At 41.8% G+C, this 22,168-nt stretch overlaps 2 protein-coding genes across 2 annotated transcripts in view; both read left to right on the plus strand.

Moving 5' to 3' along the window:
* The window catches only part of LOC139448541 (muscleblind-like protein 2a), a 329,809-nt gene that overhangs the window by 47,259 nt on the left and 260,382 nt on the right, over positions 1-22,168 (plus strand). The window lies entirely within an intron of this gene.
* Positions 5,473-7,380, plus strand: LOC139448893 (SUMOylated effector protein AmpA-like). Its single transcript, XM_071230411.1, has one exon. It carries the CDS (start codon positions 5,473-5,475, stop codon positions 7,378-7,380), a length of 1,908 nt encoding a protein of 635 aa, XP_071086512.1.

Genomic DNA, 22,168 nt, shown 5'->3' on the forward strand with positions numbered 1-22,168 from the left:
ACCAGACCTACACCACACCATAGAGCTGTCTTGTCACCTGACAACACCCACTCCACAGCATAGATCTGTCTTATCACAAGACAACACCTACACCACACCATAGATCGGTCTTGTCACCACACCACACCTACATCACACCATAGATCTGTTTTGTCACCGGACCACAACAACATCACACCATAGATCTGTCTTGTCACCAGACCGCAACTACACCAAGCCATAGATCTGTCTTCTCACCAGGCCACACCTACATCACACCATAGAGCTGTCCTGTCACAAGACCACACCTATATCACACCATAGAGCTGTCTTGTCACCAGACCACACCTACAACACACCATGGATGTGTTTTGTCACCCGACCACACCAATATCACACCATAGAGCTGCCTTGTCACCAGACCACACATACACAACACCATGGATCTGTCTTGTCACCTGACCACACCTAAACAACACCATAGAGCTTTCTTGTCACCTGAGCACATCTACACCACACCATAGAGCTGTCCTGTCACCAGATCACACCATGCATCTGTCTTGTCACCAGACTACACCCACATCACACCATAGAGCTGTCGTGTCACCAGACCACACCCACATTACACAATAGATATGTCTTGTTACCAGATCACAACTACACAATACTATAGACCTGTCTTGTCATCCGACCACATCTACATCACGCCATACATCACCTAGGCCACACCATAGATCTGTGTCTTTTCACAAGACCATACCTACACCACACCATGGATCTGTCTTGTTACTAGACCACACTCACATCACACCATTGATCTGTTTTCTGACCTGACTACGCCTACACCACACCATAGAGCTTTTTTCTCACCAGACCACACCTACATCATACCATAGATCTGTCTTGTCACCTGACCACACCTACACTACACCATATATCTGTGTCTTTTCACGAGACAACACCTCCACCACACCATTGATCTGTCTTGTCACCAGACCACACCCACACCACACCATAAAGCTGTCTTATCACCAGACCATACCTACGCCACACCATAGATCTGTCTTCTCTCAAGACCATACCTACACCACACCATGGATCTGTCTTGTCACCAGACTACACCTACACCACACCATTGATCTGTCTTGTCACAAGACCACACTCACATTACACCATACAGCTGTCTTCTCACCTGACCACACCTACACCACACCATTGATCTGTCTTGTCACCAGACCACACTCACATTACACCATAGAGCTGTCTTTTCACCTGACCACACCTACACCACACCATTGATCTGTCGTGTCACCAGACCACACCCACATTACACAATAGATCTGTCTTGTTACCAGATCACAACTACACAATACTATAGACCTGTCTTGTCATCCGACCACACTTACATCACGCCATACATCACCTAGGCCACACCATAGATCTGTGTCTTTTCACAAGACCATACCTACACCACACCATGGATCTGTCTTGTTACTAGACCACACTCACATCACACCATTGATCTGTCTTTTCACCAGACCACAACTACATCACACGAAAGATCGGTCTTGTCACCAGACCACAACTACACCATACCATTGACCTGTCTTGTCACCTGACCACATCTACACCACACCATAGATCTGTCTTCTCACCAGACAACAACTACACCATACCACAGAGCTGTTTTGTAATCAGACCACGCCGAAACCACACCATAGAGATATCTTGACACCTGACCACACCTATATCACACCATACATCTGTCTTCTCACAAGACCACACCTACACCACACCATAGAGATATCTTGACACCTGACCACACCTACACCACACCATGGATCTGTCTTGTCACCAGACCACACCGACACCACACCATAGAGCTATTTATTCTTTACTGATATCGATATTTATAAAACAACAAAAAAAGTTTTAAAATAACATATGAGCAAGGATCATGATGTGTTGATATTCACACCCACAACACAGCGGTACGCCAGACGACATTGATAAAGTTAGGAAATAGATTTCATATAAATAAATGTGTTACATAATTTATCTTTTTGGTGCTGGTGCGGGTGCGGGTGCGGGTGCTGGTGCTGGTGCTGGTGCTGGTGCTGGTGCTGGTGCTGGTGCTGGTGCTGGTGATCGTGCAGATGTTGATGCATGCGATGATGTTGGTTACCGATTAACACATGATTACGAGGTAGTATCTAAATAGGAGATAGATAAACGATGAGGTGATGGGAGATTAATTGACCATAGGTTCAAACGAATGCCCCTTAGACTCACAAAGGCAATATGAGCTGGACGAGATGAATGGAATATGTTTAACTCTTTCTATATTCCGGATAATATTTCAAGAAAAATCACTTAATGAATTAATTTCACGTTATTGCAATTTAGTAACACTGCCGCAGACAGGTTCAGTGACAAGCAAGGTTATTTCCACCAATCACCTGCCCCCTTTGGTTTTGTACTTCCGGTTACGGCGTCTGGTCTTCCCAAGGGATTGTGGGTCGGCGAACTTGATCTCCCCTTCCATCAAATATTTATTATTGATACGAGCTCGAAGACCATCTCGCCCTCAGTGGATTGTCATAAATTTCCGAGAAATATTACCACATTTACAAAATGTTAATCACATTGAGAGTAGCAGATAGTTTTGCCATTAAAGCGAAGTAAATTGACTTCCGCGAGCGCATAGATGAAAGCTAGTTGATAGGACAGTCACATCTCGATGAAACCTCGTTTCCGCTCTAGTGCTTCCGGCATAGACATGGAGCTGGTTCGAAATAGATTGATTGCCTTTGGTCAGACATTGTAACAGGTCAAATCACATAGCTGTGACCTTAATGTTAGCTGTCTACAATGGGGTTCACGGTTTCAGCACAGCCACGTTAGTTAACAATGTCCATTGTCAGGCTGAGAGCAGTATCAAAAGAACCATTTTAATTTATCTTTAATAATCTATATGATACTTTTAACGTAAATATTACACATGAAGAAATGCACATACATGTTCTTACGGGTGATAAGTAGATGTATCACTTCAACATAGTTCCTACCAGTTGGAGACCACGATAACAGCTTATCTGGTGTTCATATTATTCTCGTTTGGTGGAAAATGTTGCCGTTCTAATAGAAAAAGTCTTTATTTGAAAAAATGAAAACAATGTCTCCTCAACAGAAACTAATTCCCACGTTCAGTCTCACAAGGTACACACCGTGCATATACCTGTCTTTTATAAATGATAAGCAGACCGCACACTGTATATAATAGCGTTTACAATTCTCTCCACTTTCTCCATACTGTTTTTCTCTTAATATTTACGTACATCTTCTGCCCACGTAATGCATTCATACAGAAAGAATATATCCCCTCTTTAAACGCAGCCCGCACTATTAATTCAGCATTCAAAGGCTCCACGGTGTGCGAGATGTGGGTCTTTTTGCACAGAAAATCAATGATTTTGTAACAGCAGAAAATACAATGTCTGGTGGGAAGACCCACTTTCACCCGACTGTCTCCTTCATGAACTGACGTCACTGATCACGTGACGTGGAAAAACTGTCATTGTAGTTTCGAATAATGAACCTCAACATAATGGGTTTTTTTTGTTGAAATCCTTCTACTAGTATTTCTGCCGTCTCTGATAGTCTGGCCCACCTCAATGCGCATAACCAAGATTATTTGAACTGATTATGCGAGCAATCGTAACTTGTTTTTGTTTTTTATACTCCTTCTGCTAGACTAAACAATAGCCAGTGAGTTTCCTGCATATGACAAATAATTTGATCACAAGTTCTGAATCTGTCGAAGAGTATATATCTACACAGTACAATATCATATCGCGACACAATATATCTCTCAGTGTCACGACTGTATGTGATGCATGTAGCATAATGATCTGAGACTATGTAATTCGCACTGCAGAAAACTGCTGTCGTATATTCGTACCACACATTCGCCTGTTTTACGACCCTTGGTTTGTCAGGACCAAACACGTGAAGTAGTAAATAGACACGATACGCTTCACACTGGACACGCCGTGATGGAACAGAAACACCCCACTCAGTCGTTCATTCACCCTACCTGTTACATCGCTGCACAATACAGCTTTACAACTGAAGTAACTATTTTAATATTCTTGACGACGAATGTGTAAAATTTAAATCAATTTCTCCACTAGAATATCCGACATTTTATAAATGAGGCAAAATGTATTTAGCACGAATACTTATCTGCTATTGGCTCAAACTGGGTTAAAGAACGAGAAATAGATCTCGTTGAAACGAAACCCCACGCGGTTTTCTGGCAAGCGCTCTGCATGTGCTTCAAATTGCTGAAGGCCTGATCCTGGAGACGAGGAGATGTTATTGGGTGAAAAACTCACCAACAGAGGCCGCGCAGCATTATTGAAATTCCCTTGATGTCGATTCGAATTTTACAACTTTAAATTGGCTTTCTAAACAAAATCTGCTTTTGCTCCGCCTTAGACTGGTCATAGGAGGAGCCTGTGGCTATAACACCCCAATGCTCACACGGTCTTACCATAAACTTCTATACACGGTTAACTCCCAGTCACTGAACAAATGCATCTGTGCTAGTTTCGTACTGTATAATATATAACATCGTGCATTGTAACGCTACGGATCTCTACATGTGTTTCAAGAGAATTACACTCCTTGAAAGGAGACATGGTCAGTTTCGTTTTTTAAAGAACTCTAATGCACCGGGTAATGTAATCTTACATTGACTCAGGGGAGAGTACTCAAATACAGGTCAGTTGGAGGGTACTGACAAGCCAGACGATCAGTTCGATCTGCTCGGTGAAGCTGAGTGGCGTGGACCAGTTACCACACACAACGTGTGACCAGACAGTATCAATCATGGTTATCCTCCCAGACAATTGCCATTTGATCCAAACTTAATATCTACCTCTAAATATTCCATATTACGGAATGGAGCAGGTCTAGACCGGACTTTAGGACAATTACTCCCGCGAAGGAGGCTTGTGGTTGACTTGTGATGGGCAGTTTCTAGACAGTTAGATACTGCTTGTCAATGTTATGCACCCTTCTTGTCGGTAATGTTATTTGTATTGCTGAACCTCTGTCCCCAGTAGCAGCAGCCGACACACTGTCTTTCGAACATGATTACTTAAGTTGTTGAATTCGCAATGTATGTGTGTGTGTGTGTGTGTGTGTGTGTGTGTGTGTGTGTGTGTGTGTGTGTGTGTGTGTGTGTGTGTGTGTGTGTGTGTGTGCACCAACAGTGGACGTGATGGAGGTTGTTGCACCAACGGTAGACATGGTGGAGGCTGTTGCACCAACGGTGGACATGATAGAGGCCGATGCACCAACAGTAGACGTGATGGAGGCTGTTGCACCAACAGTGGACGTGATGGAGGTCGTTGTACCAACAGTAGACATGATAGAGATTGCTGCTCCAACAGTGGAATGGAAGAGGTTGTTGCACCAACAGTAGACATGGTGGAGACTGTTGCACCAACAGTGGACATGATGGAGGCCGATGCACCAACTGTAGCCGTGATGGAGGTTGTTGCACCAACAGTAGACATGGTGGAGGCTGTTGCACCAACAGTGGACATGGTGGAGGCCGATGCACCAACAGTAAACGTGATGGAGGCTGTTGCACCAACACTGGACGTGATGGAGGTTGTTGCACCAACAGTAGACATGGTGGAGGCTGTTGCACCAACAGTGGACATGTTGGAGGCCGATGCACTAACAGTAGACGTGATGGAGGCTGTTGCACCAACAGTGGACGTGATGGAGGTTGTTGCACCAACGGTGGACATGGTGGAAGCTGTTGCACCAACGGTGGACATGGTGGAGGCTGTTGTACCAACGGTGGACATGATAGAGGCCGATGCACCAACAGCGGACGTGATGGAGGCTGTTGCACCAACAGTGGACGTGATGGAGGTTGTTGTACCAACAGTAGACATCGTGAAGGCTGTTGCACCAACAGTAGATGTGATGGAGGTTGTTGCACCAACAGTAGACGTGACGGAGGCTGCTGCACCAGCAGTAGACGTGATGGAGGCTGTTGCACCAACAGTAGACATGATGGAGGCCGATGCACTAACAGTAAACGTGATGCAGGTTGTTGCACCAACGGTGGACGTGATGGAGGTTGTTGCACAAACGGTGTACATGATGGAGGTTGTTGCATCAACACTAGACGTGACGGAGGCTGTTGCACCAACAGTAAACGTGATGGAGGTTGTTGCACTAACAGTGGACGTGATGGAGGTTGTTGCACCAGCAGTAGATGTGATGGAGGCTGTTGCACCAACAGTGGACATGGTGGAGGATGTTGCTCAAACAGTGAACATGATGGAGGTTGTTGCACCAACAGTAGACGTGGTGGAGGCTGTTGCACCAACAGTAGACGTGATGGAGGTTGTTGCACCAACGGTGGACGTGATGGAGGCTGTTGCACCAACAGTAGACGTGATGGAGGCTGTTGCACCAACAGTAGACGTGACGGAGGCTGTTGCACCAACAGTAAACGTGATGGAGGTTGTTGCACTTACAGTGGACGTGATGGAGGTTGTTGCACCAGCAGTAGATGTGATGGAGGCTGTTGCACCAACAGTAGACGTGGTGGAGGTTGTTGCACCAACAGTAGACGTGATGGAGGTTGTTGCACCAACGGTGGACGTGATGGAGGCTGTTGCACCAACAGTAGACGTGATGGAGGCTGTTGCACCAACAGTAGACGTGATGGAGGTTGTTGCACCAACGGTGGACATGATGGAGGTTGTTGCACAATCAGTGGACATGGTGGAGGCTGTTGCACAAACAGTGAACGTGATGGAGGTTGTTGTACCAACAGTGGACATGGTGGGTTTTTTTGCACCAGCAGTAGACGTGATGGAGGCTGTTGAACAAACAGTAGACGTGATGGAGGTTGTTGCACCAGCAGTAGACGTGATGGAGGCGGACGTGATGGAGGTTGTTGCACAAACGGTGGACGTGATGGAGGTTGTTGAACCAGCAGTGAACGGGATGGAGGGTGTTGCACTAACAGTGGACGTGATGGAGGTTGTTGCACCAGCAGTAGACGTGATGGAGGCGGACGTGATGGAGGTTGTTGCACAAACGGTGAACGTGATCGAGGCTGTTGCACCAGCAGTGAACAGGATGGAGGTTGTTGCACTAACAGTGGACGTGATGGAGGTTGTTGCACCAGCAGTAGACGTGATGGAGGCTGTTGCACCAACAGTATCCATGACAGGCCATGTTGCACCAACAGTATCCATGACAGGCCATGTTGCACCACACAGTATCCATGATAGACAAGGTGAAGGGTGTTGCACCAGCAGTAGCCGTGATGGAGGCTGTTGCACCATACAGTATCCATGGTAGACCCCGTTGCACCATACAGTATCCATGGTAGACCCTGTTGCACCATACAGTATCCATGATAGACCCAGTTGCACCATACAGTATCCATGATAGACCATGTTGCACCACACAATATCCATGGTAGACCCTGTTGCACCACACAGTATCCATGGTAGATCCTGTTTCACCATACAGTATCAATGGTAGATCCTGTTGCACCATACATTTTCCATGAAAGACCATGTTGCACCAACAGTATCCATGACAGGCCATGTTGCACCATACAGTATCCATGCCATGCCATGTTGCATCATGCAGTATTCATGGTACATCATGTTGCCTCATACAGTATCCATGGTAGGCCCCGTTGCATCATACAGTATCCATGATAGACCCTGTTGCACCATACAGTATCCATGGTACACCCTATTGCACGTTACAGTATCCATGACAAACCATGCTGCATCATGCAGTATTCATGGTAGAGCATGTTGCCTCACACAGTATCCATGGTAGGCCCGTTGCATCATACAGTATCCATGATAGACCCTGTTGCACCATACAGTATCCATGGTAGACCCTGTTGCACTACGCAGTATCCATGATAGACCCTGTTGCACCATACATTATCCATGGTAGACCCTGTTGCACCAACAGTATCATTGATAGACCCAGTTGCACCATACAGTATCCATGGTAGATCATGTTGCACCAACAGTATCATTGATAGACCCAGTTGCACCATACAGTATCCATGGTAGATCATGTTGCACCACACATTATCCATGTTAGACCCTGTTGCACCAATTGTATTGATGGTAAACCTTGTTGCACCACACAGTATCCATGACAAGCCATGTTGCATCATAGAGTATCCATGGTAGACCCTGTTGCACCATACAATATCCATGACAAGCCATGTTCCACATACAGTACCCATGACAAGCCATGTAGCACCATACAGTATCCATGATAGACCATGGTGCACCATACAGTATCCATGATAAATCCTGTTGCACCAACAGTATCCATGACAAGCCATGTTGCACCATACAGTATCCATGATAGACCACGGTGCACCATACAGTATCCATGATAAATCCTGTTGCACCAACAGTATCCATGACAAGCCATGTTGCACCATACAGTATCCACGATAGACCACGGTGCACCATACAGTATACATGATAAATCCTGTTGCACCAACAGTATCCATGACAAGCCATGTTGCACCATACAGTATCCATGATAGACCCTGTTGCACCATACAGTATCCATGGTACGCCCTGTTGCACAATCAGTATCCATGACAAGCCATGTTGCACCATACAGTATCCATGGTAGCCCCTGTTCCACCATACAGTATCCATCATAGACCCTGTTGCACAATACAGTATCCATGGTACGCCCTGTTGCACCAACAGTATCCATGACAAGCCATGTTGCACCATACAGTATCCATGGTAGCCCCTGTTCCACCAGCAGTATCCATGTTGGATCCTGTTGCACCATACAGTATCCATGACAAGCCATGTTGCATGATACAATATCCATGACAAGCCATGTTGCACCATACAGTATCCATGACAAGCCATGTTGCATGATACAATATCCATGACAAGCCATGTTGCACCATACAGTATCCATTACAAGCCATGTTGCATGATACAATATCCATGACAAGCCATGTTGCACCATACAGTATCCATTACAGGCCATGTTGCATGATACAATATCCATGACAAGCCATGTTGCATCATACAGTATCCGCGATAGACCCTGTTGCCCTATAAAGTATCCATGTTTGATCATGTTGCACAATACAGTATCCATGATAGATCCTGTTGGACCAACAGTATCCATGGTAGACCATGTTGCACCATATTATATCCATGATAAACCCAGTTGCATACAGTATCCATAATAGACCCTGTTGCATGAAACAGTATCCACAGTAGATCCTGTTGCACCTTACAGTTTCGATGATAGGCCATGTTGCACCTTACAGTATTCATCATACATCCTGTTGCATCATACAGTATTCACGATAGACCCTGTTTCACCAATAAATATCCATGATAGACCCCGTTGCATCATACAGTATCCATGGTGCACCCTGTTGCATCATAAAGTATCCATGGTACACCCTTTTTACACCACACAGTATCCATGATAGACCCCGTTGCATCATACAGTATCCATGGTGCACCCTGTTGCATCATACAGTATCCATGGCACACCCTGTTGCACCACACAGTACCCTTTATAGACCCCGTTGCATCATACACTATCCATGGTGCACCCTGTTGCACCATACAGTATCCAAGATAGACCCTGTTGCATCATACAGTATCCATGGTGCACCCTGTTGCACCACACAGTATCCATGATAGACCCCGTTGCATCATACAGTATCCATGGTGCACCCTGTAGCACCACACAGTATCCATGGCACACCCTGTTGCACCACACAGTACCCATGATAGGCCCCGTTGCATCATACAGTATTCATGGTACACCCTGTTACACCACACAGTATCCATGATAGACCTAGTTGCACCATACAGTACCCATTGTAGATCCTGTTGCACCATGCAGTATCCATGATAGATCCTGTTGCACCATATTGTAAACATGACAAGCCATGTTGCATCATACAGTATCCATGACAAGCCATGTTGCACGTACAATATCCATGGTAGACCCTGTTGCACCATACAGGATCCATGGTAGCCCCTGTTGCACCAACAGTATCCATGGTAGATCCTGTTGCACCATACAGTATGCATGACAAGCCATGTTGCATCATACAGTGTACATGGTTGCACTAAACAGTATCCATGACAAGCGGTGCATTGTTACCTCTCGATACAGCAGTCTAGGTGGCGACGTAACGTTGCATTGTACCTCTCGATACAGCAGTCTAGGTGTCGACGTAACGGTGCATTGTTACCTCTCGATACAGCGTTTAATATGACGACGTTGCGGTGCATTGTTAGTTCTCGAAACATCTTTCAAGAGGACGATGTAAGGTGCACTGTCAGTTCTTGATATAGCGTGCAAGTGGACGACGAAGGGTGCATTATTTGTTCTCGATATAGCTTTCAAGAGGACGACGTAGTGTGCATTATTAATTCTCGGTATAGGTGCAAGTGGACGACGTAGGGGTACTGTTAGTTCTCGATACAGCTCTCAAGATGGTGATGTACACTGAAACAGAAATGTAACTTTCGATATAGCATATTTCATTTTCGAAAAAGCGGATATATCCAGTGATAAACATATCACTAGTAGAGAGTAATTAATTCCGTGTCTAACCTGTTAATTCGTGTGGATTATTGGCTGGTTTGACTAATTTTGCATCTGCGATGAATATATTCATTATGACCGAAGTGACCGAATTTGCGTGTAGCCAGAACATTTGAATTACAAAGCAAGGTTTCGTGACACTCAAGTCCCAGTTTGAGACATCCAACAGAATAACAATGAAACCAATGAACATACGTCTCTCTATGTCGTCTGAAGGCGACAAGTATTGTTGCGTTCTAGCGCCTGATTGAAATGCAGATTCCCTCCTGGTACTTGTAAGGTTGAAGTTAGCAGCATATCGTCGTACTATCTGCGACTCAGACCTAATTTGCGAGTCAGAAAAATTGGCGTGGAGACGGGTGGTGATCTTCAGTCCTGTACAACGTAAGCTGGTTAATATATCATGATGTACTCCCCAGGGCATGGAGAACAACCTTTGTCATATTTCATCTAACTCGCGTTAGTCTGCACACCATATGACGTCAGTTGATTCTGGAAAGACTAAGGGGCGGACCATTTGCTTTGGGGTTGGGGGGGGGGGGGGGGGGGTAGGGGGAGGGGGGGTGTTTTTTTGGAGAAAAAATATACAGCTCATAATTTTGTGTAAATAATAAACTCAGCCTCCATCTGCTTGAAAATAAATCATTCAGCCTCAATAAAAACTCTGGTCAAGTCATCCTCATCCTTGGAAAAGAAATGAATATACTAAACAGCATTGAAAACGCACCACCATGAAAATGGATGTATTTTTATCCGGGCTTATATCATATAAAAATATATAATTGAATGAGTAATATACGACGTTCTGGACGAAGCATGGAGAACAGCTCGTCAGCACACATTCCTAATTTTTTTGTGAGCGACAACGCCAAAACGCAACAAATGCGTCCGCTTCATGGAAAACGTGTTTTGTTTCACGGGAGTCATGCAGAATAGGGCTATAAAAGCCACATCACTTGTTGCTGCAGACGTAAAGGGTACTGACACAAGAAATGCCAAGATTAACAGCAGAGGAACGTGAACGTGCCTTGGGCATGCTTCAAGTTGGTACGTCCAGTAGAGTCGTTGCACAGCGGTGTCAATGCCATCATTCAACAGTCCTCAGGCTACTGAACAGATACCAGCAGACAGGAACCACCAGAGATCGACCACGTCCGGGTCAACGTCGTGTAACTGCACCACGTCAGGACCGCCATATTGTTCGTCGGCATCTTCGTGATCGTACACTTCTGGCTACCAGGACTGCAGCAACCGTACAAGGCTGACGGGGTTTGATCAGCGCTGACACCGTACATCGAAGTCTCCGCTCAGCTGGGCTACGTGCTCGACGTCCATATGTTGGACCCATACTCACTGATCGACATGGAAATGAACGTCTGCGTTGTGCCAAAAGGCATCCTCATTGGAGATTGCGGCATTGGCATGGTGTGCTGTTCTCTGATGAGTCCCGTTTTCATTTACGGAATGCTGACGGTCGACTGCAAGTGTGGCGTCGACGTGGAGTACGTTACCACAATGACTGCAAGATAATGCAAGAGCGCACACGGCACATGTTTCAACACAGTACATAGCGAACAATAATGTACCTCTGCTTCCATGGCCAGCCCTGTCACCCATCTATCGCCAACTGAACATCTATGTGAAAAAACCTGGGTCAACGCCTCTCATGTCGTCCGCAAGTACGGAACCTGAGAGAACTTGAAGATACACTACGTCAAGAGTGGAATGCTATCCCACAGAACACTATTCTCAGACTTATTCGATCAATGAAAAGACGTTGCATGGCCTGCGTTGCTGCCAGTGGTGGACACACCAGATATTGACTTTTCATTTTAACCCTATGTGTCTTCCTCACACTGATGACGTAAATGTAATTACTGTGTGGTATTCCTGTTTCCTTTGTCGTCTTTCTTAATAATCCGTCTATGTCTGTTCTAATTAAAATCGATCATTGCTCAAGTTGTTTTTGTAATATTTCAAGATTTATTGCTGGTGCGTTTCCAATGCAGTTCAGTATATATATGTATGCATAAAGAAAAACAGTTTATTGCAATTACGTAAACTGGCGAGCAAAAGAAACGTTACCCATGAACATTGTTTGTACAGAACAGGACCAATGTCAAGGAAGATACATTGTCAAAGACAGTAATTAACAACATCATTACAAGTTATGCCATGAGCATTAAGTTGGCCTAAAATGTACCCTATTGCAGTTTGAGATGCAGTAGTATAGGTAATGGGGGTTCTGGACCACTTCCACTGGAGCCAGATTTATATACCTATACTGCTACTACAGATGGATTTTTTTTATGTCAAAATGGTGATGCGATTCAACGATCGTCATGAGATTAAACTAAATTGTAATGAAAATATTCTCTATTATTTTTACTCATACGTATACCATTATTTTTAACGAAGTGATATTCAACATTTTTACTAAGTTCTCTGTTCATTTTACTAGGAGACCAGACTATATACTCTTCTTGGTAATTGGAAAGAAACAATTGATGACCGTATTTGGTTGGTTTGATATCACTTGATATCTACCTTGTGGTAATTCTCTCCATTTGATAATTTTGTCCCTGAGCATAAATGCTTCGATAGCTTTTTCGAGTTCTGATTTTTTATGCAGTGTGATCTTATGATAGGAAGCAATCTATTTTTAATCTCCAACCAGTTCTTTGATTTTGGGACGGAATAATTGACGCGCTTGTTGTCTCCCCTGTTCTATAAACTTTTTTTTCTCGTCTTCACTAATACCACTGGTCTTATGAGAATCTCCTACTTCATTATGTTGTATTTGGTGAGTTCTGACAACACTAAACGAAACTCCTCCTCGGATATCTTACAATCAGCCAGTGCTGTTGAAATATGATCCTCAAAGCTGTTCAACTTTGCTTCAGCGAGTATCCGAATATTATCATGTTTTAATGCTTTCTTTTGCTACTTACGAGAAATTAATTTTATCGCTATTCCTTACAGTCCTGAGACTCCGGCACCTATTTCTATGCCAAGTACAATAGGCGTGGCGATTATAGTTGATAATAAACCAACACCGGCTACACCGAGTCCCATGCTAGCTGTTACAAGCATTCACGGCTCTGCGGTACTTTTTATACAATCAAAGTCTCAACTCCCTATCCTTCTCTACTCGATGTTTTATGTCACTTATTTGATGTAATCGAAATCCATCAACAGTATCCTCTTTTCAGATGCTTCATCGAGCGACGGATATAAACCCATAGTGTATATTATTATATCATATAATAGTCTTTAATTGGTCTTGCTTCAATGTTTTGAGAGCATACATCAACCTTATTAAATGTATATTATACGGCATGAATATCTTAGTAAGAGAAATGCTGTCACTTTTAATAATTTGGACCCCCTCGAGGGTTGCAATGGGTGATGCTCCTACATAAATAATACTGCAACGTTGACGTTGGTGTTTCTTGAGCCATTTAATCGATAGACCTGGTAATATTTTGAAGGCATCTACCGGTGCATTTCCAAACAAGACTTAGAGACAAGACAAGAAAGATTAGGTATAGCATTCAAGCTATCTTTAATATCATTGAATTCAGTAACCAAATTTAAACTAACATTTTTTGATGCAACTCAATAACATATGACCTGGGTTTTCGGGCATGGGGGAGACTAACACACTTTTTCGTTTGGATGGGATATAAGCCCCGAGTATGATCCCACTATTTTTTATCTTAGTTAAATTATGTGCCTTACCCGTCATCACATATGGTGGGGTAATGACGATATTCAATAGCCACTCGATTTTTGCTTCAATCATAGTCCACTTATTATCGTCGTACAATGTGTTTTTATTGAGTCTACTAACATCGACATCGCTTAAATCTCCTAGATTACCTGTGAATGTAACTTCCTTCCGCTTGTATACATTATCTTGTAAGTGTAAATCATATACAATTCTTTATTTCAGTATAAAGGCCATAGTCCCACGTACAAATACTCATTGAAAAATACAGTATGAGGCAGATGACAGAGGGTATTAAGTGAGAGTATTACAGATTGCAAGTGCTTCCAGTATATACTTAACACAATTAGTTACAATACTAGTGCGGTTACAAGATAATAGAGTATTATATTTAAATAAGGTAGGATTGGAAGAGTAATAAATAGGTAGATACTTATTTCTTAAATATCTGTAACATGGGCAGACAAGCATAAAATGAAACTCATCTTCAATTTCCTGTAAATTACAATATCTGCACTGCCTGTTAGAGTACTCTATACCGCATCTTCTACCTAAATTTACCATCAATAGCAACTCGCCAATTCTTAACAAACAAAACATACGTCTATAATTACGGCTTGTGATTTCACAGAGATACTTTTCAACTGTTAGCAATGACTTATATTCCTTATACATTGATAATTTACGTATTTCACAAACTTTACAATACCAGTCCTGTTGGTTACAGTCTTTTAACCCTTGAATAAATGCATTAATAAAAAGGGTCTCATTACCAACTTCCTGCGAAATCCACACGTGGCCAAATCCATAACTGAATAATAGTCTTTTGACACCATGTAGTGTGATAAACTTCATCTAAAGATTTCAGCATTAAATAACATTGCTTAGGGTATCTATAACTGGGTAAAGATAACAATTTCAGCCAATATTTAATGCATCTCATGTGATAATCAATAAATAAGCCATATCTACCACATTCGCCAAGGGCAGCAACATTTGTAACATGACTTCCAATTCCAATAGTAAATTTACAGAATTTAATCTGAAATTTTTCAATTGCTGCAATTTTTGAATAGCCCAATATTTCTGAAGTGTATAATAATACAGGCTTAATTTGAATGTCAAATATTTTTAAAAGTATATTTACGGGTATGTTCTTCAAAGAATGCTGTAATTTCTTAACGACGAACAGAGCCTTATTTGCCTTCTGAACAAGAGAGTTGATACCAGTCGTCCAATCATATAACTTGCCATCGGTACCGGATTTACCGAATCCTTCTGTGTCTCCGAGATCAGAAAGCGCAATTGTATTGCATTGTCTGATTGTTCCAGGGCCTGATGAATCAACCATTATTTATAATATGGAGTTTTACACTCAAGTATCCTATATGTACAGGTTGAAGTTTTACATCTAATACAGAAATTTTGAGGTCTGAAATAATACCCCTCTTTAATTTTTTATATTGTAATGTTGAGAAAGATTCCGTTCTACCACTATTGTATTTTTCATCTTTGACTGGAATAGCTCTCAGTAGAGTTGAAGGACTTACGAGTTGAATATTATCCGTTGTACTGATCTGATCAAGATGGATGCACAACTCTTTATAAGGAACTAAATCGGGCAATTTAATTCTATAAAATGGTCTGTTGGGTGGTATTAATATTGATCCCATAAGTCCAAGTGTTTCTGCTATGCCTGGGGTAAGAATTATAATATCTTCTCCACTGACTAAAATCAGCATCCCATTCGACTCATTTTGTGTGAGACTAACTCCCAAAGGCTTAAAAATTTCATCATTGAGTGAGCGTATGCTATAATACCCATCAGATATAAGGTGATTTTGTCTGTTTGAACTAAGGATTTCTTCTAGTATTAACTTATTATTATTTCTCGCAGTACTTATAGTGGTCCACTGTGGGTAATACGTTACATCGCAGATAGCGACTTCAAGTTGTCCAGTCAAGTTATCGATAGTATGAAGCAGTTGAATAGACTGACCATTTGTTATTCCCGGGAGTGTGACATACATATTAGATATACAAAGATACTATATCATAACTTAAATATGAAATCAACTTACATTACCAATCAGTCGATTTTAGTAAGTGCCTCTAGTGCTAATTGTTTTGTCAAATTCCCTGATATCTTTGAAAAATACATGGTCACAGCAGCTAGCAATAAAATGGTGCATGATTGGTTTCACAATCCAATGCAATTTTGGCAGAACCAGTTAAACTTTGCCATATGGTGTGCCACAACAGGATGGGGTGTATCTCTTTATGCCCCACGATGTGAACTAAATAACTCTGTTTTATCATTTCACGTGTACTATCAGATTAGGCGTATACTTAAAGAAATTGGTGCTCCATTACCGCAGGATCGACCATGGAATTCCTCAAATAATCCGTACAATACGTCTGCATATGAGCGTATTTGTTAGGAATTTAATATTTCTACGAGTAAAGATTGGCGTATTAAAGGACTAGGTCTAGGTGTTCCGTACAGTAGACAGAAAACTGTTAAAGAAGAAAGCGATGATTTAGTTTAAAAAACTCATCAACCATTTGATCCATTTAAGCTGTTGCAGAAAAACAATCTTTTTGTAAGTTTGCATAATCTTAATCATGGCTGGAACTTTCTCGTAACGATTGGAGAGGAGATCTTATGAGTTTTAAGGGTGGTTTAGCATATATTGTTACAAAATTTGTGCAACTGAACTATACCGCAAACGCTTGGAATGAATTTCTTAATGATTAAACAGAAAATAGTTTTACCAAACCAGGAGTTGTAAAAGCTAATGAATCAATAAGAACTTATGTATGGGCAATTCTTGGTGCACAATCGCAAACACGAACGGGAAGAATTGGTTCTGGGACAGCGCTCGATGCGCAAAATCAGTTTGTAGCAAACGTGGAGGATGCTATTAATTCACCAGTTGACATACCATCTTCTATCAAGCGTTATCAAGATGTATTACAGTACGCTCAATCCAAAGTAGACTACGTTAATGCGCTGGGACTATACATGTCTAGGAGTAATATGGAATTTAAGATCGGTCAAGTGGTCGGTTATAATAATGAAATTGTTATTGCTACCGATCAACAAAAAACAGGTATAAATTCAGATATTAACACCAAATTAATAACGCAAACAAACACAGGTGAAACGGGAATAGTCAAGGCACAGACACAACATGTTTCACAACCATCTACTGACGCATAACCACAAGTGCCACCACATATTGCCGCTAAAAATCAACAATATATCGATGAAAAAACAGCGTTTATAGTAGGTGGACTCGCAGCTGGTTTACTCATGATTTGGTTAAATAGTTCTTAATGAACTGATTTGGATAAATAGTCTTTAGTGGATACGTACAACAGCCCGGCAGTTGCTACGATCAGTGCCCACAAGTTTTGGTCTTAGCTAATAAATTTAAAAGCCACAAAATCCCTATTATACCTGGAAGTGCAGATGCAGCTTTCCCAGCGAGCTTTCCCAGTGCTTCTCCTAATGCTTTTAAATGCTTTTTTATCCACTCTTTTACACCACTTTAATCAGTAGGCGGGGTGCCACCTCCTGTACCACCACCGGTTAATGCCAGAGCCAAAGTCGATATAATAAATCCCAATGTGATAAAATACTGGCAATGGTTATCCCCTGTTCTCGGAACAATGTTTTAATTTTATTGGCAAGTGTAGTATCATCGTTGAGCACATGATCGATAGTTTCTCGAATTCGACTGATTTGTGAACAAAGTGCATTTATATTACTGGAAGCTGCTTTGAGGCGGGCCGATCTTTCGTCTTCTAAGTTACGCAATCTTTCAGCAAAGCGGCGTCTACTGGTATCCAAGATTTCCCCGAGTCTGTCCAAGGCCAGCTTCGTGCTTTCTTCCAAATTATCTATGTTACCGAGTTCAGCACAGTCCGAAGAACATTAGTAGTCTTGGCAGAAAGTTTTTCTTGTGAGTAGTCTACAAAACCTAATTCATCACAAACAGTGTTGATTCCATGTTTAGCGGCTATCGTAGACAAGGCTAGGGGCTTACGAGTATGAGAATTCATAAGATCAATATCCAGAGAGTCACGCAGTCGCAATATTCCTTTACTATCTATCATAAACTTTGAATAGTCACGACCTATTGGGCTTTCTTTTAAGGCATCCTAATAATCATTAGGTTTCAAAAGTTCATAGTTAAGATTCGTAAAGCTGGTTTCATCAGTACCCTCTTCGATTGTACTAGGGTTATCAAAGTCTTCTAGATTAAAATCATCCATTTTTATATTAAACATAAGGTTACGTAATTTCAATATAACAATATCTTCGCAATACGGACACAAGTTAAACCCACAACATAGACTTCGGGATCCATTAGAGGTCAAAGCAATTCGTCAGTCTGTAACTATAACTAATAACCCAAGTACCATTGATCAGAATCAATTGTTCCGGGAACTGCACGACTATCATTTACAATTAGTTTGAATTCTGCCGACGTTAACAGGGAGATCGCTATTAAAATTTGCGGCAATGAAGTTTTGAGTATTGACAACAGCGATGTACATTTCTGTTTCATGGATCTCTGGAGAACATCTAAAGAACAGGAAAACTTACAGTACGAAGGTATTTGTAATCAAAACACATTGAGACTGCGTGTAGGTGCTGATAGTGGTGATAATACCATCGTAGGAGATAAGGCTGTTGCTGATGCATTAGTTAACCGATTCTATATTCTGCTAGACTTTGAATTACTAGATAGTCACATGCCCGTCTATCAAGCATCCTTAGGTGATAGGTTAGAAAATGAACTCACTTTTAATGATTACAGCAGAGTAATCAAAGCAGATCCTGAATTAGCCAGACAAATTCATAACCAGTATGCCGGAAGTTTAGCCATTTTTCACGAGGAACAAAAGAGATACGACCTGGAATATCGATCTAAACGTCCCTGCGAGATCGTTGAAGGGTATTTTAATGTTGTTTGAGGACCCCTCTGATGCATTTGCAAGCGATACCGAGAAGTTCTGCAACCCCAAGATTACAAAAGTAGAATTGACTATCGAGGGCGTGCCTAATCAACTATATTGTCAAGGCATGCGAGCATATCAACAGTGGGATGAGATTAAAAAAATCCCTTCTATAAAACGAAGCCCAGAAGTTAACGCTGTCATTAAAGATCTGTCTCTCGGGGATGTGTCGATGGCTGAATTCCTTACCACGAAGTATGCCCTGTGGCTCGACATGCAAACTACGGATGATGACCAACTATACGGTAGTGGACGGAGAATAGAAAATGCCAGCCAGTAACATGTAATAATGTGGTTTGAAATCCTCATTCTTTTGCAACAGTTTATTATTTCTGGTTTTATTGGATATACCATATTTTATTATGTTAGACTTAAATATCTCCTTAGGTATTACATTATGGAATGCGATGAACTCATCGAACAAATGCTCAAAGAACCAGATCAACATGCAGAAGAACATACAGATAAATCTTTAAATAAACATAGAGAAAGACTAGCGGCTTTGGTAGCCGGTGGAAAATGTTCCCAATATTTGGGGGAAAATTATACCATAAAAAAAATTGATAACATGACCGATGAAGAAATTAAAAAACTGTACGCGTGTTACGAGTCTAGACTGGGAGCTACCATGACTAAAACAATAGGTTCGGCTATGTTACAACTATACACAATCGTAGCTAGAACGTTTCTCCCTATCCCGGCAGAACATCACCCATATTTATGTTAATCTCTCGAGAAAGACCCATTCATCGAACACACTACAAGCGCAGTAAGCTGTGAGTTTTATCATACATACGGAATGTTCTTAGCGCAGGTGACCACCGCTTTAATAAGGGCTAGGTATTGTCAATTTAATAATAATGGAGACTCAAGTGATGCCAAAGATTGTGGAGTGAACAAGTGAACGAGGAAATAACCCCGATTGCACAATCACAACAAGTAAATGAGGAAATACCAGCGATTGTGAAATCACAAGCCAGAGAGTGAGTGAGTGAGTTTGGTTTTACGCCGCTTTTAGCAATATTCCAGCAATATCACAGCAGGGGACACCAGATGGTCTTCACACATTGTACCCATGTCGGGAATCGAACCCGGGTCTTCGGCGTGGCGAGCAAACGCTTTAACCACTAGGCTACCCGACCGCCCCAAGCCAGAGAGACAAAGAATCCTAGAAAAGTCGCCACTGGTAAAAAGGGTGCGTTAGCGAGGAAGGCAACAAAGGCCCACAATTATTCAAATATTGAACATAGTCATCCGATTAAAACTTGGGCTCCCTATGCACTAGGAGTTGTTGCTATAGCGGTGGTATGGTTGTTTTATAAGACCGTAGAAGAGAAAACGTCACCCCTGATTACACAACAACAAGTTCAATTAGAGGTAAGCCCCCATACAATGTTATAATGACTACTCCAGGTACTCAACATACAGTTACTCAACTCCAGTTACTCAATGTTGGTAAACTCAACGTATCATTTAGCAGTGGTCAGCGGCTTGGCCATTGGCTATGCCCATATAGCTAAAATGATTACTAAAGCAACACCACCCTTGCTAGATTTAAATGGTTATGATATCGGTATGATGATTCTTGATATTGGATTGGCAATGGCAACAAAAGATATGCTCATCAAACAAGGGCTTATCCCAGAAGACATAATGAAGTAATTAAACATTTGAATATTTTATATTATTAAACATTTGAATATGGCATCAATTGCGATGATGTTCGGTGGAGCTATTGTTAATGCTTAAGCTTTTTCAGGGAGTAATTTTTTATTTTCTAGTATGAGAGGAGAGGGGCAGAAAAGACATAATAAATCATTAGAACAACTCGAAGCAGCCCAGTCACAATGGGCCAGAAATAGGATATTAAAATTAGATTTTATTGATGAAGAACTGTGTAAGCAAGGACATTCAAAAAACATTTAAGGATGTTGAATCTGCCATGCACGAATACTTCCTTGTTTATGGAAAGAAACTTGACCCAATGCCAAGGCCAACACTCTGTCAGTTTTACACCATCAGAGGCTCAGAAAGACCGTGAGATAGCATTTATAGTGTTTGGGTTGTCTGCAGTTGCTATTTATAGCTACACAATTATGCATAAGCCATGACCTATCAACGCACTGTCTGACTGGTTGAGAGACTCGATATGTGATTTATCTTTCAGACAAATGATATGATATGTGTATAACCATGAATCTATGCAGATATACAATCATGGGGAAATCGATTCAATGTCAGAAGCCATGTGTGTGTGTTTACTGTGGGACCCACTCTTATAACATCAGAAAGTGTTATAAAAATTATGTTTGTTCTGTATGTGGGATTAGGGTCAAAGGTAGTTACTGTTTATGTAAGAGTCACGGTGCTGATAGGGTCAGGAAGCAGATTATTTACGCAAGGAAGAGAGATTACATCAACGAGACGAATAGGTTGGGGAGAATACGTATTTATATATGAAAAACAACCATTTAGACATTTGATTCATTTTGTATATATCGTTAAATCACAATGGTTTTTGTCAGAGAGTTGAAGCCTTTGGCAAAACAACGTGGTCTACATGGATATTCTTGAATGAGAAAAGCTGAATTGATCGATTTACTAGGTTTGGAATACAACAAACCCCAGACTGTTAGAGAACTCAAAGCTCAAGCGAAAAACAGTGGGCTGAGAGGTTATTCTTGAATGAGAAAACCTGAATTGATCGCTTTACTAGATAATGATAAATCATTTGGCAATGTT

The sequence above is a fragment of the Haliotis cracherodii genome, unplaced genomic scaffold, assembly GCF_022045235.1.
Source record: "Haliotis cracherodii isolate W230 unplaced genomic scaffold, xgHalCrac1.p SCAF_7, whole genome shotgun sequence".
NCBI lineage: Eukaryota > Metazoa > Mollusca > Gastropoda > Lepetellida > Haliotidae > Haliotis > Haliotis cracherodii.